General features: G+C 43.1%; 1 protein-coding gene across 1 annotated transcript in view; it reads right to left on the bottom strand.

Annotated features, from left to right (window-relative positions):
• Positions 1–18,983: 18,983 nt before the first annotated feature.
• Positions 18,984–27,203, bottom strand: part of LOC311245925 (CCN family member 3-like) — a gene marked incomplete at its 5' end in the record, with an annotated part of 11,965 nt that continues 3,745 nt past the window's right edge. Inside the window, 2 exons of the mRNA XM_084335949.1 lie at positions 18,984–19,554; positions 22,504–22,733. Coding sequence (XP_084192075.1) covers positions 19,261–19,554; positions 22,504–22,733 — 524 coding nt within the window. The 3' untranslated portion in view covers positions 18,984–19,260. The remainder of the gene's footprint in view (positions 19,555–22,503; positions 22,734–27,203) is intronic.

A 27,203-nucleotide genomic window follows, 5' to 3' on the forward strand; every position in this document is an offset into this window, starting at 1 on the left:
TAATAATAAAAATCGGCAGTCAAAAAAAGAAATTTTTTATTCAACAAACATGACCATGTCTACGTCTTAAACTCATACGGAGGCCTTAGTTTTGGTTTTAAATTACATATAATATATCATCATTAATGTATTTATTGTCACACAGAGCAGAATAATTATCCACAACAAACACATTCCCCTTTAATTTTCACCGTTGCAACAAACATTCCCTTTAATTTAGACGCTACACGCTACACGCGACCACAACAACAACACGTCGCTCCCGAAACACGGTTAATATCCACTGACTTGAGCAGCTAGACTTAATGTCAGAGGTTTGGAACTAAGCATTTTAAAATATAAAGTCAAGCCAGTTGCAATGTTTGCAAGGAGGAGATTCCGCGTGGAGGAAAAACTCATGAAGCAGCAGGCTGGAGGCGAAGTTTTCAGACTAAATTTTCACCTGGAGGATAACGTTACGTGACTGAGGTTTATCGTCGGCGTTTCAGACCAGAATGGACCATTACGTAAGTCGAACACTGAATGTATACTAATGTGCAAACATATATTGAAACTTTTAATATTTCTCATATGAAGCAGAAGCACATTTCTCAGGGTGAATGTAATAATAAAAGCCTCCGCTCTCGCGCCCCGGACTATTATAGGCAACAGATGGGCTTGTCTCGCTCTAGTTTCTGACAAAAATGCGTCAAAATTGATTACTAATGTGAAAGATCGGATCGGAAACGATCGGATCGATAGATATTTAAAATCACATGCTCGGGATCGGATCGGAAGCAAAAAAAGGCGATCGGGACATCCCTAGTTATAAGCAGTGGCACACACACACTTAAGTTTGCCTTGTGTTGGTCCATGTGGCTCTTGCTTGCAGCCACACCGGATCATCTTCAGGATGTAGTCTGGGACAAGTTTTACATTTTCTGGTAGGTGGATTGGGATCAGTGCCCTGTTACAGGTGTCCTTCTTCCATCCAAATTCCTCTGGGTTCATTGCAGGTGGCAGATTCTTAATGAGATTTCGCCAGAGGTACGCTCATGGGCGGAGTTTATGGGGGTTCAGGGGGTGCATTGCACCCCCTGGTGGCCGGGGGTGAAATTGCATTTTTTTTTTTTTTTTTTTTTTTTTTATCAAGATTATTTTTATTTTAATAAAATTATAATAATTGTGAGAAACAAATCTGAATTCTATTATGTTTTGTTTTACAATACATTCATTTTATAGTAGTAATCATGTCACATTATAAGGCGAACCTTCTGTAGTGTGGCAGTGAAAGGGTTAACGGCAACGCGGGCCAGCAGCAGCAGCAGCAGCGCGATACAAAGCCACTTATTCTGAGATGATAATTAATGTATCTGGATAACCAATGCACGAATTTTGTCGAGGCAGGTAGCGTTATTTCGGGAAAATTGATATCTATAGCCTGGTATATTTTTCGTCCACGAAAAATGGAGGCTGTAATAATTATTATTGCTCGAGAGTCTCTATGAATAATAATAATTAGAGCCTAAGTCAGTTAAAAATGATCCCCCGTAGTGCTGTGTGTGTGAGTGTGTGTGTGTGCTGCTGTACTACCTAAATAAAATAAAAAATTAGGGGTTAGGGCATTGTAAAAACGCTAAAATAATAAAACTATACCCGCGTGCGCGCGGGTATAGTTCGTCAAGCAGTCGCACCCCCTGGCGTCAAGTTCAAACTCCGCCTATGGGTACGCTTGGAAGTGGGCCCTCTTCACATTTTCAATGAACGTTTCCTTTGTTGGAGGTAGAGCAGCGAGATTTGGTGAAGACATATGTCCTTTCCCATTTCCCCCCCCCCAGACAAGTAGCCTTGTGTGTGCTCTCTGTTATGCCATAACAGGCTGAGATGAAGGCAGTGGCTTGGTCAATGACTTGCTGGAATGGTGCATCCACATTGCCAATGGCTGATGAGCTTTCAGGGCTTTGATGACAGAGCCTTTTCCCAACCCATAGTACGATGCTACAGTGTCACATCCTGATATGGCATGGGCTGGTAAAAGGTGTTTGACAATTTGTTTATGCTTGGCCAGTGTTGACTTTATGTCCACTATCATTCTCTCCTTGCGGGGGGATTCCATGATGAGTGGTACATCCAGTCCTGCCTGATGGTAATGGTGAAGATGGTAATGGTGAAGTCAATGATTTAATTGGAAATGTTAAGGCACGGCTAACTTCATACCTCTTAAAGAGTGACATCTACCTTACAGATATTGTGACTACAGTATCAAGTCCGTCACCAGAGATGTCAGGGAGACAATGGTCAACAAAAGGCATCATCTCCTCCTATCAACCAAGCTACCAGCCCAGACAGTTGTCCTGTCATCCATCAAAAACAAGAAACAGCTGAACAAATTACTGTGTGAAGAACTGAGCAAAGACAGGCTATTCCATCTACAGAGCACAAACACACACAAGTTGGTGTTGACAGGTGAGGACCCATGTCCCATCGAGATCGAGATGGAAGAGAGACGGACGAGATATGATCTTGAAAATCAGCAGGAAGAAGCTGACACCATCATCGTCCATCGTGCTGAAGAAGCCCACCAAATCACAGTGGTTTCTGATGATACAGATGTGTTTGTCCTACTTCTTCACCATTAAAGGCAACCAACTTGTGTTCAGCTTTTCTCTGATTGGCCACGACCCCACGCCGCTAGCCCGCCCCCTTTTGCCGCGAGCGCGGCAGGAACCTTCAAGTTCCCTGGTGCAAAATAAATCTGGTAGTTCGTTTATGACGTTAATTAATAATAAACACTGTTAGGACTCTTAATAATAAACACTGTTAGGACTATCTGACTCTTAATAATAAACACTGTTAGGACTATCTGACTCTTACTAATAAACACTGTTAGGACTATCTGACTCTTAATAATAAACACTGTTAGGACTATCTCGATTCACGCGTCACTACTGTAACTAGAAACTGTACATTGTAACGTTATATGTTATTTCGCGTTTTTAACGTCAGTCACTGTACATCAGTGTGGAGGCTGGTAGTTCGTTTATGACGTTAATTAATAATAAACACTGTTAGGACTCTTAATAATAAACACTGTTAGGACTATCTGACTCTTAATAATAAACACTGTTAGGACTATCTGACTCTTAATAATAAACACTGTTAGGACTATCTGACTCTTACTAATAAACACTGTTAGGACTATCTGACTCTTAATAATAAACACTGTTAGGACTATCTCGATTCACGCGTCACTACTGTAACTAGAAACTGTACATTGTAACGTTATATGTTATTTCGCGTTTTTAACGTCAGTCACTGTACATCAGTGTGGAGGCTGGTAGTTCGTTTATGACGTTAATTAATAATAAACACTGTTAGGACTCTTAATAATAAACACTGTTAGGACTATCTGACTCTTAATAATAAACACTGTTAGGACTATCTGACTCTTACTAATAAACACTGTTAGGACTATCTGACTCTTAATAATAAACACTGTTAGGACTATCTCGATTCACGCGTCACTACTGTAACTAGAAACTGTACATTGTAACTCAAAGTCATTGCGACGGCCAACGGAAAAATGATTAATTACGGTATAAATTAGGTTAACTGGAGCTGCGTATTGCTGGCTCTCATATTTGCGAATACAACAGCGTTCACCCTGATGTAAACAAAACAAGTCATTGGCTAGAGGGAGCTGAACACCCATTCACAGTCTGGACAGACCATACAAATTTGGAATATATCCAGGGTGCTCAGAGGAGAAACTCGCGACAGGCTCGCTGGTCACTGTTTTTATCTCGGTTTAATTTCCTCCTGACGTACCGTCCCGGGTCTAAAAATATCAAGCCGGATGCTCTTTCCCGGTTATATGATGGATCAGAGGAGGACCGTCCTCCTGAGCCCATTGTTCCTGCAGGACAGATCCTAGCTCCTGTGACATGGAGCATTGACTCTGCTGTGCGGAGGGCACAACGTTTGGAACCAGATCCGGGTGGGGTGCCCCCGGGTCGGTTATTTGTACCAACCGGCATTCGTTCTCGGGTGTTGAAGTGGGGCCACTCCTCTCGGCTGACAGGACATCCCGGAGTGCACAGAACTCGTGACTTCTTGGCCAGAAGGTTCTGGTGGCCTGGTATGATGAAGGACATTCGGGAATTTGTGGCAGCCTGCCCCGTTTTGTGCACGGAACAAAGTTTCTACACAGTCACCACCAGGGCTGCTTCATCCTTTGCCCATTCCTAGTCGTCCGTGGAGCCACATCGCCATGGATTTCGTGACTGGTCTGCCTCCTTCTGATGGTCACAGCGTCATCATGGTGGTGGTGGATAGGTTCTCCAAAGCAGCTCACTTCATTCCGCTGGTCAAGCTGCCATCTGCTCAGGAGACCGCTCAACTCGTGGTTGACCATGTCTTCCGAATTCATGGCATCTGCCAGGACGTGGTGTCGGACCGTGGACCCCAGTTTACTGCTCGGTTTTGGAAGGCATTCTGTGCTATACTGGGTGCGACGGTTAGCCTGTCATCAGGGTTCCACCCGGAGAGCAATGGGCAAACAGAGCGCACCAACCAGTCTATGGAGAGTATGCTTCGCTGCTTGGCCTCCTCCAATCCGACCACTTGGAGTCATCAACTGGCATGGGCAGAATATGCACATAATTCATTGTGCAATGCATCCACTGGTCTCTCCCCATTTGAGGTTCAGTTTGGGTATCAGCCTCCACTGTTTCCTGAACAGGAGAGGGACGTGGGGGTGCCATCTGCCGAGGCGTTTATCCGTCGGTCTCGGGCGACATGGAAGAGGGTGCGTTCGGCTCTTGTGCGTGCTGCGGCCCGGCACAAGCGGTCGGCGGATGTACACCATCGTCCTGCGCCTTCCTACCGTGTGGGCCAACAGGTGTCGCGCAAACTCGCTCCCCGTTTTGTGGGCCCTTTCACTATTGTTCGCAAGATAAACCCAGTCACGATGCGTCTTCGGTTACCCTCGTCGATGAGGGTACACCCTACATTTCACGTATCCCGCCTTAAGCCGGTTCGGAGGAGCAGGTTGGTTCCTGCAGAGAGACCTCCACCTCCCCCTCGATTCGTTGATGGCCAACCTGTGTATACTGTACGGCGTATCCTGTCCAGTAGGCGGGTTGGTAGGGGTATACAGTACCTGTTGGACTGGCAGGGTTATGGGCCAGAGGAGCGCACGTGGGTTCCGGTCAGGGACATCTTGGACCCTGAGCTTGTTCGGGAGTTTCGGAGACGTGTCTCAGAGGGTCCGTCTGGAGCCGCCCCCTAGAGGGGGGGTCCTGTCATGGTTTTTGTCTTATTTCACCTTTCTGTGAGGGACAGCTGTCTATTTTTGCTTTATTTCACCTCTCTGTGAGGGATAGCTGTCAATCACTGTTCCCTGTGGTTAATTGCCTCATGGGTCGGCAGGTGTGTGGGCTTGATTGCACCTGATGCAGTGCAGCTGTGCCTATGGCCATGTGGAGTCTATTTAAGTTAGGAGATTGCAGTGTCAACTGCTTTTTCATTTTCCTTGTGCTGGCTATACTTTTGGTCAGGCTTCTTATATTTAAGTGTAGTGCTGCCCTATTCAGCATTTAGCCTTCTTTTGTAGCTATACTCGTTTTCGTCTACTGGCTTAGTTTACACTTTATTTTATAAAGGCTGAGTCCTTTATGGTAGTGTTTTCTTTTGTTCTTTTGGAACTGCCCTTTGCACATAAACTCCCTTGGTGGAGGTTTATTGTTTTATGTTTGCAATATAAACTCTGTTTTTAGGAGTTGCCTTTGTGGCTTATTTATTTTCTCTACAATACATCTTTAATGAGTGTCGTCCTGTTTTTTTGGACATTACTTATTTTCTTGAATACTCACTTTGAGGCTTCCACCTGTAAAGGTTGTTTCGTGTTGTTTATTTTTCCCCTTCTCCTAAAATGTCTGCGTAAGCAGTTAGTGGTTATCCGTTTTACGTATAACTTTAAGAATCCCTATTATCTGCTCTCACAATACATGGTGTACATCGTAGTAGCACATTGCGCCAGAGTCCGTGCAGTGTTAAGTACACCCCCATTTATTATTATGTTTTACTGTAATATCATCCACCTCTCTATGCTGGAGGAAGGGAGATGCAGTGGCCATGTGGAGAGACTCCCCTCCACCTCACATGGATCTAGATACCCTGTGGAAGCAACACGGAGGCGACAAATCACATCTTTGTTGCACTTATTCTCCTCATCCTGCTGGTTCAGGTCAAAGGTGTTCTTCTGGCACTGAGGAGAAAATGATAGAAAACCGCCTGTAGAATTTGGAGAAAGATTTGAAGAATTCTTCAAGGCACAGATTCTCTCAGAGAAACATGGGGCGGCACTTTAGAGGTGAAAGAGAACTTTAGAGAGGTGAGATAACGTTAGAGAGGTGAGAGAACTTTAGAGAGCTGAGAGAGAACTTTAGAGAGGTGTGAGATAACTTTAGAGAGGTGAGAGAACTTTAGAGAGGTGAGAGAACTTTAGAGAGCTGAGAGAGAACTTTAGAGAGCTGAGAAAGAACTTTAGAGAGGTGTGAGAGAACTTTAGAGAGGTGAGAGAACTTTAGAGAGGTGAGAGAACTTTAGAGAGGTGAGAGAACTTTAGAGAGGTGAGAGAACTTTAGAGAGCTGAGAGAGAACTTTAGAGAGCTGAGAGAGAACTTTAGAGAGGTGAGAGAGAACTTTAGAGAGGTGTGAGAGAACTTTAGAGAGCTGAGAGAGAACTTTAGAGAGGTGAGAGAGAACTTTAGAGAGGTGAGAGAGAACTTTAGAGAGGTGAGAGAACTTTAGAGAGCTGAGAGAGAACTTTAGAGAGGTGAGAGAGAACTTTAGAGAGGTGAGAGAGAACTTTAGAGAGGTGAGAGAACTTTAGAGAGGTGAGAGAGAACTTTAGAGAGGTGAGGGAGAACTTTAGAGAGGTGAGAGAGAACTTTAGAGAGGTGAGAGAGAACTTTAGAGAGGTGAGAGAGAACTTTAGAGAGGTGAGAGAACTTTAGAGAGGTGAGAGAGAACTTTAGAGAGGTGAGAGATAACTTTAGAGAGGTGAGAGAGAACTTTAGAGAGGTGAGAGAGAACTTTAGAGAGGTGAGGGAACTTTAGAGAGGTGAGAGAGAACTTTAGAGAAGTGAGAGAACTTTAGAGAGCTGAGAAAGAACTTTAGAGAGGTGAGAGAACTTTAGAGAGGTGAGAGAGAACTTTAGAGAGGTGAGAGAACTTTAGAGAGGTGAGAGAACTTTAGAGAGGTGAGAGAACTTTAGAGAGGTGAGAGAACTTTAGAGAGGTGAGAGAGAACTTTAGAGAGGTGAGAGAACTTTAGAGAGATGAGAGAGAACTTTAGAGAGGTGAGAGAGAACTTTAGAGAGGTGAGAGAACTTTAGAGAGGTGAGAGAACTTTAGAGAGGTGAGAGAGAACTTTAGAGAAGTGAGAGAACTTTAGAGAGGTGAGAGAGAACTTTAGAAAGGTGAGAGAACTTTAGAGAGGTGAGAGAACTTTAGAGAGGTGAGAGAGAACTTTAGAGAGGTGAGAGAACTTTAGAGAGGTGAGAGAACTTTAGAGAGGTGAGAGAACTTTAGAGAGGTGAGAGAACATTAGAGAGGTGAGAGAGAACTTTAGAGAGGTGAGAGAACTTTAGAGAGGTGAGAGAACATTAGAGAGGTGAGAGAGAACTTTAGAGAGGTGAGATAACTTTAGCGAGGTGAGCTATCAGTGAACTTGCAGAATGTGATCAATCAAAGAGATTAATTTACTCCATAGACTTCTCAGTGGGGGCTTTATTTCTTTATTTCTTTATTTCAGATCCCCATTAGTCACTGCCTCAGCAGCGACTATTCTTCCTGGGGTCTGGATACAAACATATAAAAATTAAACAAGAATAATCAATAAAACATAAAAACAAAACAAATGTATCAATAAAACACCAATAAAATATACAAACAATTATAGAACATTAAACCAATCAAAATCAGACATACAAACAAATATGTATGCCAAATGTTCTAATATAGAACAATAACAACTATACAAACATATAGAACAAATCACATATCAATAAAACAACAAATATCAATAAAACAACACACGGAGACATCTCAGACAAAACTAAAACGTGCTCAAAAACAGCACAACATTCCATACACTAATACTCCTCATAACCACTAGACAAAGACATTCCAAATCAACACATAACCCAACACAAGAACCCATTCATTAGACACAGATTAGACCCAAAATCAATCTCTTTCTGCATTACAGCCACTCTTAGTCTCCTCTTGAATCCCACCTTACTGGTAATTGAAACCAAATATAGGACATTGCCCTGTACATTACAGTTTTCTTTAAGGCTTCAGTTCTGGGTCTCGGCGGGGCGAACCGACCCCTCAAGGCTTGTCTAGTGCCATAGCCATGACCATCACTAATAAGCACCAGCTGCAAAAAGAGGCACACAGGTTTATGTAAAGTATAAATATTTCTCATAAACAAAATAAGACTACACACTAGTCTCTCATTGACTCTCATCCATGACAGTTCCTTGTGCATTTTTTCAACACTGTTTCTAATTGAGCTATGCAATGCAAGACTAGCAGCTCTATTTTGAGTAAGCTGTATTTTATTTAAGTCTTGTTTGGATGCATTTGACCAGATTGCTGGACAGTAGTCCAGATGTGACAAAACTAGTGATTGTATGACTTGCTTGTGTCAGTAAAAAAATAGGCATTCCGTCTAATAATTGAAATACTTCTGCTCATTTTTGTTACAATATTGTTAATGTGAGTTGACCAAGAGAGTGTTTCATCTATTATAACTCCAAGCAATCTGGCCTCCTTAACTTGTTCAATATCTGCACCCTGCAAAGAAATATTTAATCTGTGATTCTCTCTCTGAGCATGCTTTGAACAAATAATTAGACATTTTGTTTTGGATGCATTTAGTTTCAGCTTATTTACTGTGACCCATTCAGAAATCTGCATTAACTCGCTTTGAAGAGGACTGCTGAGGTCTTTGGCATTGCGTGCTGAAGCATATATTGTAGTGTCATCTGCATAAATGGAACTGCTTGCATTTTTTAAACTATGTGGCATATAATTTACAAATATTGAATATAATAATGGTCCAAGGCAACTTCCTTGAGGAATGCCACATTGGTTACCGCTTGATAAAGTTCCATTAAACAGGACACATTGTAGTTTCATGAATAAATAACTTTTCATCCAGTTAGTAGCCAAGGGCTAGATCCACAAATAATCTGCACAGTGATTGATTGAATGAACATTTTATTAACAGATTGCAGAATGGGTACAATACAGTACGGCTCAATACACACAATTGTTAAGGGGATGCAGACCAGAGAAAGACTTTCGTCTTGTTTACATCAGGGTCCCCCATTTTCAATTCATAATGAATTGTAAGTAAGGGTGCAACTTGCTCCGTGCAATCCATTCTTTGTGGATCTAGCCCTCAATTGAGTGTTTGAAACCATAATCAGCTAGTTTTGTAAGCAGCAGTTCATGATCAATGAGATCAAAAGCTGCGCTAAAATCTAACAGTACTGTACCAACTAATAATTTACAGTCAATATTTCTTAGCCAATCATCAGCAATTGTGTACGTGCTGTGCATGTTGAATAGCCAGGTTTATAAGCATGTTGAAAGTCAGAATTTATTTTATTAAGGGAGAAGTAATTTTGAATTTGTTTAAATGCAATTATTTCCATAAGTATACCTAAAACAGGTAAAATACTGATTGGCCTACTATTTGGTCCAGTGAATGATTCTTTTCTATTTTTTGGTAGAGGAGTGACCTTAGCTACCTTCCATGCGGATAAATTCCTTCCTTAAGACTCAAATTGAATATATGACATATCGGACCAGCAATACTTCCAGCTGATAGCTTCAAAAGTCTACTGTCCAGATTGCCGTGACCAGAGGGTTTGTCACATTTTAATTCAGACAATAGCTTTTCAATTTCTGAAAGATTTGTGAGCAAAAATTCAAATTCACATTCTTTGTCCTTCATGATCTGACTTTTTATAATTTAATCTGATAAGTTACCATTTACAGGTGGCATGTTGTTTCTTATAGTATTTACTTTATTTGTGAAATAGTTATTGAAATAATTTGCAATATCCAATGGCTTAGTGATGAAACCATCCCCCTATTCAATAAATGATGGCATTTTACCCATTTAGTCTCTACCCATGATTTGATTCAGAGTACTCCAGAGTTTTTTACCATCATGTTTTGTTTTTTCAATTCTGGATTGGTAGTATAGCTTTTTTTCAGTTTATTTAATTTTGTCACTTTATTTCTTAAAGAGCGATATGTTAACCAATCTTCTGAATTCCCTGAATTTAGAGCGATTATTCTCAGTTTCTCTTTCTTTCATGTTGCTCCTTAGGTCAGTGTCTATAGCCAAGGTGCTTTGATAGATCTTACAGTACGTTTTTTTATGGGCACATGCATGCTTGTCACAGACCGAGGAAAATAACTTCATAAATTCTCCTAGGGCTTCTTCAGTATGAATACACTCAAATACACTGTCCCACTTTACAGTATGTTGTGCACGTCTTGAATAAATAAATTATCACAGAAATGTTTATAGATTCTTTTATGTATGATTTTAGGACCTGCTTTGGGGACTTTGACTTTTCTTGCCATAGCAATCATGTTATGATCACTGAATCCAATTGGCACTGAAACAACTTTTGAACATTTATCTGCTGAATTAGTAAAAAATATGATCTATACAAGTTGAGGATAATACACCTGATTTGTTGGCGTTTATTCTAGTCGGTAGGTTTACCATTTGGGATAAGTTGTGGCTATGTCATTAAGCTATCTTCTCATAGAGCAGGTATTAGATAGCCAGTTTATGTTTAGATCACCTACAAAATAAATGTCTCTGTCAGTGTCCGAAACATTTTGAAGCATTGTACAGATTTTTTCAAAATATGCAGCGTCGGAATTGGGTGGTCTGCAGCAGCATACAAGTAATGGCTTGAGATGCGGCAGGTGAACCTGAATCCAGATGGCTTCCACATCTGGCCAGTTAAGATCTTTTCTTATTTTTGTTGGAATTTGTTCTCGTATATAAATGGCTACTCCTCCACCGTTTCTATCAAGTCTAATTATATTGTACCCTAGTTAGTAGTTACCTCAGTATTCTCAATTGTTTCCTCCAAATGAGTTTCAGAAATTGCCACTATGTGTAAATCATTTACTTTATTTTTCAGACTACATATGTTTAAGTGGGCGACTTTAAGCCCTTTTCTGGGGAGTTTAATCAATATTTAGTTTAAGTAAAAGGACAGGGCACATTTGATTGAGTCATTCTGATTATAGGGCACATGTAATTGAGTTCTAGTGGAGCAAGGAATAGTGGAGTCAGTTATGTCTGACTGGTGAAGACATGTCAGATCTATAAAAATCAAAACAAATAAAAAAGCAAAAGTTAAAAGCAGACTAAGAATTAGTGTGGGAGAAAACTATAAAACTAAAGTTATTTCTATAAGAAGATCTATACAAATCAACAGAAAAAAAGAAAAAAAAGCATCGCTCACATAAAGCAGAGACACACATCATCTTATGCAAATGTGTCCAAATCTTTCAAGCTCCTGACCAATAACACCGTTGCCTGCTCGGGTGGACCATTTCGTTACATTTTTTACCTTCTTTCCCCTTTTTCTCTGATTTTCTCCCCGTCCCAATTTAGTTGTTGTGCCAATTCCCCCCCCCCCCCCCCCCCCCTCCCCTACCTGGTTGTTGTACGCATGTTCTCCCACGAGTCGGTACAAGGGTGTCCTGATGTCGAACGCACGCTTCCTCCGAGACGTGCACCGTCAAGCCAGTGACGCTCTTTTCACTTGGCAGCGAGGACTCTCATTGGTGGAGTGTAACGCGTGGGAGGGCACGCTATCTCCACCAAGTCCTGCCCCGCTTAGCAAGCGCCGAGACCTGACCTGTAGGCATCGCTGTCCACAATGCCAGATTCCCACCCGCCAGCTTTCCCACCCCCTAATACTGCCAATTGTATTAGTATGAACGGCCAGCCAAGCTGGTAGCAACGCCGAGAGCTGGGCTCGAACCCAGCGTCTCCTGCATTGGTGACGAGCGCAATCTCCGCTACGCCACCTGACCGCCGGACCATTTTAGTTTAATGTACATTTTGCAGTTGGAGGACCATGTTGCTTGTATTTTTTGTTCTTTGCGTAGGTACCGAGCTCTCCTGGCAATATCAGCATTGTCCTTGGTTAAGTTTTGACCCTTTGAGCAGCCTACCTTGTTGCAGAATATTGGTTTTGAATTTTCTATTAGCAAATCTAAGGATGATGGCTGCTGGCTTGCTCTTGTCTTTCTGAGGCAGATGGTGACAGGCTTCTATATTATCCTTGTTTATACTAATTATCCTGGTCTGGAGAAAATCCACCACTTGCTGCTCCACAGAGTCTACAACCTGATCTGCTCCCTCCCTCACCATTCCTGACTTCACAGCACCGGCGAATGACCTAGGTCTCATTGCTAGCCCAGTAACAATTACATCATTCATTCGAGTGTATTGTTCTAAACCCGACCAGTTGTTCAATCTTCACATCTTTCTCCTCTTTTTTTTTCTTTAATTCCTTGATCTCCTTTATCATGTCCATTAAAGTGTCTTGCTTATTTGTCATAGCTTCCATTTGGTGTCCCATGAACTCCATAGCTTTCCTTAATTCCTCATTTGATCTCTTTAACTCTTCCATGTCTTTCTTTGAAGCCATTCTGCAGCCTCTCTAACCAGTACTACTCACCCACGTTTGGGCCTGGTGATGGCTATAGCCTGGCTGATGGTGGGGCCTGTGTTCAGCCTGGTTGATGGTGGGGCCTGTGTTCAGCCTGGTAGCCTGGCTGATGGTGGGGCCTGTGTTCAGCCTGGTAGCCTGGCTGATGGTGGGGTCTGTGTTCAGCCTGGTAGCCTGGCTGATGGTGGGGCCTGTGTTCAGCCTGGTAGCCTGGCTGATGGTGGGGCCTGTGTTCAGCCTGGTAGCCTGGCTGATGGTGGGGCCTGTGTTCAGCCTGGTAGCCTGGCTGATGGTGGGGCCTGTGTTCAGCCTGGTAGCCTGGCTGATGGTGGGGCCTGTGTTCAGCCTGGTAGCCTGGCTGATGGTGGGGCCTGTGTTCAGCCTGGTAGCCTGGCTGATGGTGGGGCCTGTGTTCAGCCTGGTAGCCTGGCTGATGGTGGGGCCTGTGTTCAGCCTGGTAGCCTGGCTGATGGTTTTGATTGATTGATTGAAAACTTTATTAACAGATTGCAGAATGGGTACAGTACAGTACAGCTCAATACATACAATTGTTAAGGGGATGCAGACCAGAGAAAGACTTTCGTCTTGTTTACATCAGGGTCCCCCATTTTCAATTCATCAGGACATATATGACATACATGACATACAGATAGTCAGTACTGCTACATCTATACATTTATGACATACCAGATTTGCAAATACAGTACTGTTTGTGATACAGAAGGAGTCAGGAAAAGGGAGTATATACATTTGACGTAGAAACTGTACATTGGAGGAGGTTGGGTGGGGTTGTGTGGGGGGGGGGTTGGGTACATTGGGATATTGACAACCATACTGGGTAATCTACATTGGAGGTGGTTGGGGGGGGGGGGGGGGGGGCACACTGTATAAACAAGCAAAACTGTACATTGAGGGGGGGGGGGGAGACACTGTACAAACAAACAAAATTGTACATTGGACTATTGACAAAACCATACTAGGTAAATGACTGTACATTGGAGGGGGTTGGGTTAGGATATTTACAGGGGCCAGTGTTGAATTGCAGTCTCCCGTAGGTGTCCCTTGAGAGAGGTTTTGAAAGTGGGTAGTGATCCACATTCCTTTACAGCTTTGGGTAGGGCGTTCCACATTGATGTGGCATAATTGCGAAACGTGTTTAGTCCCTTATTTGAGCCGAATCTGGGTTTAACATGATTTGTGGAGCTCCCTCTGGTGTTGTGATCGTGGTATTCACTGACCTTTGGGAAGTATTTTGACATGTACATGGGTACCTTGGTCGTGTAGTGTATCTTGTAGACCAGGCCCATTGCAAGTTGCTGTACTCTGTCGTCTACTCTAAGCCATCCTAGGTTGTCAAAGTGGGCAGGGGTGAGGTGGGTTCTAGGGGTAAGGTCAAGCAGTAGTCTGACCAGTTTGTTTTGAGATGTTTGTAATTTTGTTTTTAGCGCCTTTGAGGTGCTTTGGTACCATGAGGTGCAAGCATAGTCGTAGTACCCCTTCAGGGTATTCTTGTTTACCAGAGAGGAGATCCGGTACAAGAATCGAGTTCGTTGGTTGACTTTTTTTTATTACATTGGATGCCATTTTGTCACAGGAAAGATTAGCCTGTGTTTGGTGGGGCCTGTGTTCAGCCTGGTAGCCTGGCTGATGGTGGGGCCTGTGTTCAGCCTGGTAGCCTGGCTGATGGTGGGGCCTGTGTTCAGCCTGGTAGCCTGGCTGATGGTGGGGCCTGGGCTCAGCCTGGCTGAAATTGGCAGAAAGGGAAAGGTATGGAGGAGGCAGAGACGAGGTTTGAAGTTTGGACAGGGAGTTTACTGTAGAATCCAGTGCAATACAAAGAACATACAGAAACTACTTAACAACCTACTCAACAAATCAACAAACACTAACACTTACTATAGGAACAAAAACAACCAACACTAACACTTACTATAGGATGACAGCACAATACGGCGTGGACAGGAAACGGGGAAGGAGACAGGAGGAGTGTCGCCACAAACATCTCAGCAACCACAGGCAATAAATACAGCTCCTAATTAACGTTAATTAGTAATGAACGACAGCTGGGGGGAGAAGGCATAAGAACTAATACAACAATCAACACAAAGGAACTAGAACTAGGCTATATAACACACAGAATCAGAGATACAAACACAGAGAACAACCTAAACAGCTAACAATTGTAATATCAACAAACAATGTAATGACAGCATACTGTTAAGGATATTTATCATTACAGCGTGTATCGATTGTTTGTGACCACTAGAGGGTGGTAGACCAATGTTGGGTGGAGAGCCAATGTTGGGTGGAGGGCATTGCCCAATGTTACCATCCTGCCCAGTCCAGCCAGGACCGGGCCTAGGGTCGTGACAGTAACACACGTCTCTTAATTAAATGATGTATCATCAAAATAAACACGTTATCAAAACACACTTCTGATGTTGTTACATTTGATTGAAATAGAGAAAATATAGAATTGAATGAATTAAATATTGCTTTACCACATTTTCAGGTCCAGGTGAAATCACCCAGAAATCGTTCAGTATGATTTGAATTCAATCGTATCTTGGAAATCAAACGTCTCATCTGCCGTTTAGCAACATCCCAACAACATAGCTGACATGTGATGAAGAATATATCATAAAAGTAGGATATTTATCTAGTATCTATCTATCTATCTATCTATCTATCTATCTATCTATCTATCTATCTATCTATCTATCTATCTATCTATCTATCTATCTATCTATCTATCTATCTATCTATCTATCTATCTATCTATCTATCTATCTATCTATCTATCTATCTATCTATCTATCTATCTATCTATCTATCTATCTATCTATCTATCTATCTATCTATCTATCTATCTATCTATCTATCTATCTATCTATCTATCTATCTATCTATCTATCTATCTATCTATCTATCTATCTATCTATCTATCTATCTATCTATCTATCTATCTATCTATCTATCTATCTATCTATCTATCTATCTATCTATCAGTCAACTGTTTCATGTTTCAAGTGCCCTCAAATCTCTCAAACAGGATGCAGTTACAAACCTATCTCCTGCAGAGGGCGACAAAGATCATCACATCAGACATAAATCCAACCCTGTAATCCCTGTATTTTTTTTTCTTTTTTTACTGTACATTCACTAAAGCTTATAAATTATATAAATGATAAATTATTCAGATATTAAGAATTATAATAGCATTTGAATTACAACAAAAATACAGATATTAAACAATGTGAATCCTCGTTCACGTGAGTTGTTTAGGCAACATCTTTAGGATTTCAGAAATCATCATATAATATGCTGGGCTGGAATATTGGATAGAGGTTGATAGACATCACAGAAGTCAGAAATACTCAAATCAAAATGGTTTCACTCTACCCCATAGAGCATATAGGGAAGGGGAATGATGATTGAATGATATACCTGTAGTGGAGTTATAAGACTCTCCAGTGTTAGTGAAGATCGTACCCCCACGTCAGTCCAGGGACCTGCATACCTTATTGTGGCACTTCTCTTAGGCAGTTCTCAGTGAGGTATAGAGGGTCCAATCTTTGGAATGCAGCTGATCCTATGCTGAGGAAATCTCCATCTCTGCTTATTTTTAAAGCAAACTACAAAAAAAAATCTCATATCCAAAAAGTTGTAGATAGATAAAATAGGTCATACATGTAAGTATGCATTTGGTTATGTGGGTGGTTAGGTTTGTATAGGCAGGTGGGTGGGTGGTTATGTATTAGTATGTAGGCAGTATACAGTATATGCATGTATGTACTGTGTGTATGTATGTTTGTGTTAACACATATCTTTTGAATGTATTACTGGTCTTTTGAAAGCTATCTACTTGATAGCTTTGATCTAACACAGCATTTCATTATGTGAATAAATTACGCCTTTTTTTGGCTAATGTTGATACCTGTCTTGTGTTGTGCTTTTGTGGTCGCCTACAAACCGTAACAGAATCACTATTGTGTTATATCAGTTGAACTGGTTACAGGTAGAATCACTGTTGTTATATCAGTTGAACTGGTTATCAGTTGGTGATAGAGAGTGGCAAAATAGACTAAGAGAATAATATTTATTTTAAAATGTTTGAGATCATTACTTTAACTTTCAGCCCTCTCCATTCCAATTTACATCCGCAATATTGAAACACACAGATCATTCAAACACACTTTCAAAACATGGTTAAAAAATAACTACACATGTGAACATAATAGCCCTGCATAACTCTAACCATGCTTCTTGCCTGTATATATTTTGCATGATGTGTTTTTAACCTGTTCTTAATGAACTGTATGCCATATATATATGTTATGCTTTATTTTTTAGAAGCTTTTTAACACCAGGCCCAGGGACAACAGTCGAAAATTTGCTTTGGCTAACACTGTCTCACACAGTTACTTTTATGTTCATTAATGTGTGCTGTCCCTGTTCAAATAAGGTTTAAACTGAAACTGAAACTGAAACTAACATACCATATGGTTTTAGCACGTGTTGAAACTACACAATGAAACTACAAACAACATTCATACAAAAAAATACAAATTTATTTCCAAATATAGGGTACATTTAATTACAGGGAGGAACAGTGTGGAAAAAGGGAATCGATACAAATATATACAATTCATATTTACATAAACTATTAAAAACATTGTGTATTTGATACACACTTATTTATACAAACTATACAGCAAGTATTTACATAACTTTTGTCTTTCTACATGATATTGACTAATTACAAGGCTTATGGTATAAAAAAACAGACCACAGAAGAGTAGAAAAATATTAATTTTTCTCTCTTGGAAAATATACATTTGCATTCATAGAATATAGGTAGACAGGAGAGATAAGGGTTGAGGGTTGGTCTTACAGGCAGCTGTAGAAACTGCCATTAAGTCGTGAGAATGACCTTTCACCTCTTAAGGTCATGCCCTGCCTCAACGGTAGGGTTTAGGAGAGGGCACTGGTCTAGAATTCAGTTATTTAAAAAATGTGTTTTATAGTCGGGACATTCCCTGTGTGAGATCCACGCCTGGAGGAACTCAAACTCACAAATGTCTCTTGGCAGTTCGAGCGGAAACGTCTCTGGAACAGCGTTGAGTCCACTGTGGTACTAAAACTCTCCACGGAACAAAACTATATAAAAAAAACTAAATTCCAATCCGTTTTGGTTAGGGATGTTCGATATTGTCTTTTTTACCGATATCCGATATACCGATATTGTCCAACTCTTAATTCCCGGTACCGATATCAACCGATACCGATATATGCATGGTTTCCCCAGCAAAAAAACTGAATCATTTCAGGTAATTAACATTGCATATATCTTGTCGTGGAATTAACACAACATTATGCATACCTTTGACAATAAATAAAATAAGAATTTGTTCTTGCTTGGGTAAATAAAGGTTAAATAAATGTAAACAAAATATTATTTTTAAAGGATTTTACATTTTAATGCCAATATCGGTAGGCCGATAATATCGGACATCCCTAGTTTAGGTGGATTGGTGGCTGTTCTACTTGGGGGAGGCCTGTTTTACCTAATGGAACTATCTCAAGCCGGCCGGCCCCCTCTTTTATCGATCCTTCCAATCGCAGCTGTTTGGTTGTTTTGTTTTGAAACAGTTTGCCCGGAGGGAAGTGACGGTTCGCGATTGGAGGATCAAGAAAACAGGGGTGGGGTTTGAGAGGGGGAAAGAGCCGCACGCTCCCGTCTTGGGACAACACTGTGTACACAGCTGACCTCCTGAAACAACCACAGGCTCTCAAGGGGTCACCTGTGAACCCTTCAGAAACCCCGAAGGCGTTCCTCTACAAAGAGCCTCCACTCAAGACTTTTCTATTGCCCTGTCCTCCCTGCAGCATCTACTGAGGACAGACTTAAGTGCTTAGGTTCAGCTGGAACGTCAAGGGGGGGGGGGGGGGGGGGGGGGGGTCTACTGCGCTATCACAACCTCAGAGAGAGGGGTCTCAGTGTCACAGGTATAGATAAAAGCTATTGTGCATCTGCATTGTTTCATTCCACCAACTTTAGTCTTTACACAGTGGATACGTCGCATTGTGAGAGGAAACTCTTCATTTATGCTATATATATATATATATATATATATATATATATATATATATATATATATATATATATATATATATACACTATTTAACAAAGATGAGTGAGTAAAGTGTTGTTTCCCTCGAGGTTCTTCCTCATAATATCATTATTTATCAAGGTTTGTCACAAGGTTTGCATTAACATCCCCCCCTCCACATAGAGATACGGAGCCGGAGTTACTAGAACTATAAGGACAAGATAACCCCGCAGCCATCTCCCACACGTGCCCGCACACACACACGTTCAAATCAATTTACTGGGCTGTGACCCCCATGACCCCGTGACCCTGTGAGGCCGCAGGGGTCGTGATCCTCCTCCAAACCGCCACCATCTGGGGGCCTTCCGACCCTATAACCTCATGCCGCTGTACCCCAGGTCGGAGGGCTGCCACACGGCGTTGTCCCGGGGGCAGTGGTGGTGGCAGGCGCAGCTCTGGATCACCATGACGGGCCGCCTGCTGGTCTTGCCGCCGGCGCACTGGAACTGCACCAGCGCCGTCCTGGTGCCGTGGGGCGTGCAGCAGCGCTGGTCCGTGCAGGAGCCGCAGAAGCGGGGCTTGTAGGCCTGGACGCTGGTGCAGTTCTTGTAGGAGAGCTGGACGGGCTTGGCGCTGCGCACCATCCGCTGGCACTTACTGCCTCTCTGGAGGAGAACAGAGAGCAGGGGACTGTTAGTGGACAGTGTTCATTAATGAATGAATGAAAACGTTTATTTAAAATGGACACCACAGCTACATTGGACCAGCCACAGTGGACAGACCAGATGCGTTGTTGTTTTGCGTGTTTATAGCACACAAGTGCTAGTTTTCAATACTAGTCCATTGAGGCTTTTCTAAAAGATATAATAAAATTAACAGTAAAATACAGAATTAAAATCACAAATCAGAACAAATGTTTTCCAGGGCAAGAGTCCATGATCAAAACAACAAAACCAGTCCGCGTCTACATACTGTATGTGATGTCATTATCATTTAGTTTATCTTTTATTTTACTCAGGGGCAACGCACAGGAATCAACATTTTCTGTTTCCACGTCAATCTAAATGTACAAATGTAAGTGTACGTATGAGTTTAGCTAGTTTTCATCCCTGCCTAACATGTGTGTCTTTTGGTGTGGGAGGAAACCAGAGAACTTGGAGGAAACCAGAGAACCTGGAGGAGACCAGATAACCTGGAGGAAACCAGAGAACCTGGAGGAGACCAGAGAACCTGGAGGAAACCAGAGAACCAGAGGAAACCAGAGAACCAGGAGGAGACCAGAGAACCAGAGGAAACCAGAGAACCAGGAGGAGACCAGATAACCAGGAGGAAACCAGAGAACCAGGAGGAAACCAGAGAACCAGGAGGAAACCAGAGAACCAGGAGGAAACCAGAGAACCAGAGGAAACCAGAGAACCAGAGGAAACCAGAGAACCAGAGGAAACCAGAGAACCTGGAGGAAACCAGAGAACCAGAGGAAACCAGAGAACCAGAGGAAACCAGAGAACCAGAGGAAACCAGAGAACCTGGAGGAAACCAGAGAACCAGAGAACCAGAGGAAACCAGAGAACCAGAGGAAACCAGAGAACCAGGAGAAGACCAGAGAACCAGGAGGAAACCAGAGAACCAGAGGAAACCAGAGAACCAGGAGGAAACCATAGAACCAGAGGAAACCAGAGAACCTGGAGGAAACCAGAGAACCAGGAGGAAACCAGAGAACCAGAGGAAACCAGAGAACCAGAGGAAACCAGAGAACCAGGAGGAAACCAGAGAACCAGAGGAAACCAGAGAACCAGGAGGAGACCAGAGAACCAGGAGGAAACCAGAGAACCTGGAGGAGACCAGAGAACCAGAGAACCAGAGGAAACCAGAGAACCAGGAGGAAACCAGAGAACCAGGAGGAAACCAGAGAACCTGGAGGAGACCAGAGAACCAGAGAACCAGAGGAAACCAGAGAACCAGAGAACCTGGAGGAAACCAGAGAACCAGAGGAAACCAGAGAACCAGAGGAAACCAGAGAACCAGAGGAAACCAGAGAACCAGGAGGAGACCAGAGAACCAGAGGAAACCAGAGAACCAGGAGGAAACCAGAGAACCTGGAGGAAACCAGAGAACCTGGAGGAAACCAGAGAACCAGGAGGAAACCAGAGAACCAGGAGGAAACCAGAGAACCTGGAGGAAACCAGAGAACCAGGAGGAAACCAGAGAACCTGGAGGAAACCAGAGAACCAGGAGGAAACCAGAGAACCAGGAGGAAACCAGAGAACCTGGAGGAAACCAGAGAACCAGGAGGAAACCAGAGAACCAGGAGGAAACCAGAGAACCAGAGGAAACCAGAGAACCAGAGGAAACCAGAGAACCAGGAGGAAACCAGAGAACCAGAGAACCTGGAGGAAACCAGAGAACCAGGAGGAAACCAGAGAACCAGGAGGAAACCAGAGAACCAGGAGGAAACCTGAGAACCAGGAGGAAACCAGAGAACCAGGAGGAAACCAGAGAACCAGAGGAAACCAGAGAACCAGGAGGAAACCAGAGAACCAGAGAACCTGGAGGAAACCAGAGAACCAGGAGGAAACCAGAGAACCAAGAGGAAACCAGAGAACCAGGAGGAAACCAGAGAACCAGGAGGAAACCAGAGAACCAGAGGAAACCAGAGAACCAGAGGAAACCAGATAACCAGGAGGAAACCAGAGAACCAGGAGGAAACCAGAGAACCAGAGGAAACCAGAGAACCAGAGGAAACCAGAGAACCTGGAGGAAACCAGAGAACCAGAGAACCTGGAGGAAACCAGAGAACCAGGAGGAAACCAGAGAACCAGGAGGAAACCAGAGAACCAGGAGGAGACCAGAGAACCAGGAGGAAACCAGAGAACCTGGAGGAAACCAGAGAACCTGGAGGAGACCAGAGAACCAGAGGAAACCAGAGAACCAGGAGGAAACCAGAGAACCTGGAGGAGACTGCTGCGGTCAGGCAAGCGATACCGGAGTCTCAAGGCGAGCACAGAAAGACTCAGAAGAAGCTTCTATCCCCAGGCCATCAGGCTGCTAAACGAACAATGAATGAACACTACACAACAACAACCACCAAACGCACATAGCACACACATCCACACGCACACACTCACTTTAAACAAACACACTGTAGCACCCACTCCACACACTTTATAGCACACACCCACTTTAAACAAACACACCGTAGCACCCACTCCCCACACTTTATATTTATTGATGAAGGATTGCACTACAACTCGTACACCTTACTGTAAATTGTACCTAAATTGTACCTCATCCCATTTCTGCTTTGCACTAGATAGTACTGTACATTAGTACACTGCATAGTATTGTATATTATATGGTAACTCAGAACATTGTACATATGTCTATACCGAACACTGTGACCTCATTTTCTTCTTCTAAATTACATGCTATACTATGTTATTTGATACTATCTTGTCTAGCACAGTCTCTGGAGCGTAACAGTAAGAAGCATTTTGTATGAAAGTATTCTGTACTTCTGTATGACAACTATTAAAGAAACTTGAAACTTGAGACCAGAGAACCCACATGAAGACAGAAGTAGTAAACTGCTAAGTAAGGTAAAAGAAAAGACCTACCCTGGGAGCCACTTTTGTCAGCTGCATCTGCTCCCGCTGCTCGTCGCAGGGTCTGACCATGCAGAGGCGGCTCTGCTTCAGCATCTCACACCGCCGGTTCTTATTGGTCACTCTGGTGGACACGCCCATGCCGCAGGTTCGAGAGCAGGCGCCCCACTCGGTGGTCTGCTCGATGCAGTTCAGGCTGGGGTCCCAGGCGTCGAAGCTCACCGTCTCCTCCTGGCGGTAGGCTGGGGAATTACACGGAGAGAGGGACAGGGCGGTAAGTTACAGTGTAAAAGAAATTAAGTTTTCTGCAAAGCAACACTCAAATATAATAGATGTAAAGACGTGTGGTGTGCAGATGTGTTTAGTTTAGAAGTGCAAGTTCTACCAGGAGCCGGACAGATGTTTTACTTGTATTTTATTGTTGTTGTTCTTTATTGTGTTTTTTTTATCAATGCCTACTCTAGTACATTTTTACTTTCATCCGTTCTATTTATCCATCTCGTCGTAAACTCAACGCGGTTGAAAATAATAATAATAATAATAATAATAATAAATCAAATTTCTATAGCGCCTTTCAGGAAACCCATGGCCCCAATCAAGAGGGCTATGGAAAGGGGGCAATAGGGGGAAAAGGGGGGGGGGTGAGGGCAGGTAAGGGATAATGAACCTAATGGAATCTAAACGAACTAATGGGGAAAAGCCTTGGTGAAGAGGTGTCTTTTGAGAGCAGTCGAAGCTTTTAAATCCCTGCTTAAGACTCATCTTTTCTCTCTCTCCTTCAACCTACCCTGATCTCACCTGGTCGGGGACTGACCTTTAGATTAATCTGTGTAGTTTAGTTATGGTACAGGGTACTACATGGTACCACTGGGTAGTTTACTACAGGGTAGTTTAGTTAGGGTACAGGGTACTACATGGTACTACATGGTACTACATGGTACTACATGGCACTACAGGGTTCTACATGGCTCTACATGGCTCTACGTGGCACTACAGGGTACCACAGGGCACTACAGGGTACTACATGACACTACAGGGTACTACAGGGTACTACAGGGTACTACAGGGTACTACATGGCACTACAGGGTACTATAGGGTACTACATGGCACTACGGGGTACTACATGGTACTACATGGCACTACAGGGTACTACATGTCTGGGAAAACATGGGAACTCTCTAACTCTTCCCCCCTCTCTCCCCCCCCCCCCCCCCCCCCCCCCTTCTCTCTGAGTGCCCGTCTCCTGGCGCTGACTAAGGTGATGGATGCCTCGGGGTCTTGGCCAAGATTGTAGTGACTGCTCTACATGCACCTCCGAGGCCTTGGATCAGTTATTCACTGCCGTCTGTCCGTGGTCCTGTCAACTGATTAACAGTATTAACAGACTGTTAACAGATTAACAGTCAATGCGGTTTCATTGCTGGGTTAAGTACTTCCATTTCTATTCACATAATACGCCTACTTCATATATCTACTCCTTTCACATATATGCCTACCACTTGTATCTATTGCTATGTCCGCCTACTACAATCTCATGAGCCGTCTAACGCCTGTCCCGTCTCCCTGTCTCCCTATGACTTGCTGTCCTGGAGTGTTGACCGGAGTGTTGGACGTCCCGTGACGAAGGCCGGGAGGTTGCAACCCCCTCTGCGTGCCCCCCTGTCTCCGGAGGTCTCGTAGTGGTGACCGGAGTGCCGGATGTCCCGCGATGATGTCGGGGAGTTCGTGACCCTCTCTGCGCCGCCCCTATCTCCCTGTCTCCGGCTGTCCCTGAGCAACGACCTGGAGTGTTAAATGTCCCTTGACTAAGACGGGGAGGACGTGACCCTCTTTGCGCCGCCCCTGTGCCTCAAATAGATTGCTATCAGCTCTATCTTTAATCTTTCAAAATGTTCAGTTGCTATCGCTATTAGCTCTATCTTTAATTTTTCAAAATGTACAGTTGCTATTGCATGCACTCATCTGTGTTCCACTACACACATGAGTGCATGCTTACCAACTGTCCGTCTGCAACACTACTATCACCAACATCTAAGAAGGGAGATCCCCCCTTGAATGGCCCTTCTAAGGTTTCTCTCCTCCACACTGCCTGTGGAGCTTTTTTCCTATTGTTAGGTTTTAGTGAGTTTTTCCTTACCTTCGCGTGGGGTATGTCTGGGAGTGCTTGCATTCTTGCATTCTTTCATTTATTTGCATCCATCTAAAAATGTTTGCACCTTATGGTGTTCTTGTTCTGTTCTTGACTTATTGTTATGTTCTCTTCTTGACTTGTTTAAAGAAGATCTGTACGGCCCATGGGGACATTAACGTGTGTTGTCGGGCCCTATAAATAAATTTGATTTGATTTGATTTGATTTTGAAGATGTCCAGGGTTGGGCGTTGCGGATTTCAGGGGAAATGAGGGGAACCTCAATTTATTTCTCGAGTTTGAAATAAAGACGACGATGAAAAGTCTTCAAAACAAAAACGTGAGGCAGAGCAGAACCAGATGGGAGAGTGATGACAGCGTGTGTGTGCTGTGGTCCAGAACCGGCCCGTCGGTGTCTACAGTTCTAAGAAACTCAACGCCTGCCGTTGCACCGCTGAGCTAACGGTTAACCCACTTTCAAGAGACACTGAGGACCGAGCGATAAATCTCATCGTTGTCTCACATTCCTCCTCCTCCTCCTCCTCCTGCTCCCTCCCTCCCTCCCTCCTTCTCCTCCTCCCTCCTTCTCTCCCAGGTCAGGTCAAAGGAACGTTGCTGTCAGTCTGTTGACTCTGTCTCGCACCGGGGCGACACTAACGTCAGAGAGCATTGTGTGTGTTGACCCTATTGCTCTCTGTGTGTGTGTGTGTGACCCTAACGATCTGTGTGTGTGTTGTCCCTAATGCTCTGTGTGTGTGTGTTGTCCCTATTGCTCTGTGTGTGTGTTTGTGTACGTGTGTGTGTGTGAGAGTGTACCTCTCTCTCTCTGTTGTATATGTATGTATATCCATATCAATGTGTGCCTGCAAGTTCTACTCATCTACTGCTTTCAGTGTGTGTGTGTGTGTGTGTGTGTGTGTGTGTGTGTGTGTGTGAACAGGGTAAATCTAGCCCTCTAGCTCATGGAATGAACAGTCCTTAAAGCTTGAGATTCTCCCCTCTGCTGCAGAGTTTACAACCTTGATCTCCAACCTGTGTAGTTTTATATGCCTTTTTTTGCTTGATTGATTGAAAATTGTATTAACAGATTGCAGAATGGGTACAGTACAGTACGGCTCAATACACACAATTGTTAAGGGGATGCAGACCAGAGAAAGACTTTCATCTTGTTTACATCAGGGTCCCCCATTTTCAATTCATCATAACATATATGACACACATGACATACAGGTAGACAGTACTGTTGCATCTAGACAGTGGGGTGGGGGGGGGGCTGTACATTGGAGGTGGTTGGGTAGGCAGGGTGGGGTTTGGGGGTTGGGTAGGCGGGGTGGGGGGTAACTGTACATTGGATTATCGACGAAACCTTACTTGGTCCCAAGAAGAGGGTCTTGTGTATTACTGGGTTTAATAGGACATTTACTGTACATTGGAGGGGGGGTCACAGGGGCCAGTTTCAAATTGCAGTCTCCCGTAGGTGCTCTTTGAGAGTGGTTTTGAAAGTGGGTAGTGATTCACATTCCTTAACTCTGTGTGTACACTCGACGTGACTGTAAATGAGGGAAACCTCAGTTGCCTTTCGAGTTTATACTGTGTACTTTACTTACTCATAGTATATATTTAGATTCTAGTGTTTGTTGTAACTATATTTATTATAATTATGTATAATATAACTGATACAGACCCTCATCTGCACCTTTGATCACACTGCCTACTTGCTCATATGTGTATATTCAGAGTTAATTATATTGTTTACACTGTACTATAATTGTACTGCCTGTATTTATGTATTTTTACTATTACCCTGCCCATACCCTGTACCTCCCCTCCCCCATGCTGCTATGGTGCCTGAATTTCCCCAAGGGGATCAATAAAGGAATATCATCTTATTTTATGTATGTTATGTTACGTTATGTTATCTTAACCCTTTCATTGCCACACTGCCAAAGGGTTAACCCTTTCACTGCAACAATACAGAAGGTTAATCCTTTCACTACCACATGACAAAGGGTTAACCCTTTCAGTAGCACACTACAGAAGGTCCACTCTTTCACCACCACACTACAGACAGCAGTTAATCGTCTGTAGTGTGGTAGTGAAAGGGTTAACCTTCTGTAGTGTGCTAGTGAAAGGGTTAAAATAAAGGTTTAAAATGTAATGAAATGAAATGTAAATGTCTCTTTCAGTATGTGATGTCCGATATTATCGGCCGACCGATATTATCGGCCGATATCGGCAGTAAAATGTGATATCGGAAAATATCGGTATCGGTTTAAAAAAAGAAAAAAACAATAACAATATTTGTTATATATATATCCAGTGAAATGATTAGTTACCTGAAATTATTCCGTTTTTTTTGGGGTGGGAAACCCTGCATATATCGGTATCGGTTGATATCGGTATCGGAAATTAAGAGTTGGACAATATCGGAATATCGGTATCGGTAAAAAAGCCAATATCGAGCATCCCTTGTAACGTGTGTGTGTGTGTGTGTGTGTGTGTGTGTGTGTGTGTGTGTGTGTGTGTGTGTGTGTGTGTGTGTGTGTGTTCTCTATCTCTCCTCTGCACCCACCAGCCATGGCG

This window comes from Notolepis coatsorum (assembly GCF_963971535.1).
Source record: "Notolepis coatsorum genome assembly, chromosome: 19".
Lineage (NCBI taxonomy): Eukaryota > Metazoa > Chordata > Actinopteri > Aulopiformes > Paralepididae > Notolepis > Notolepis coatsorum.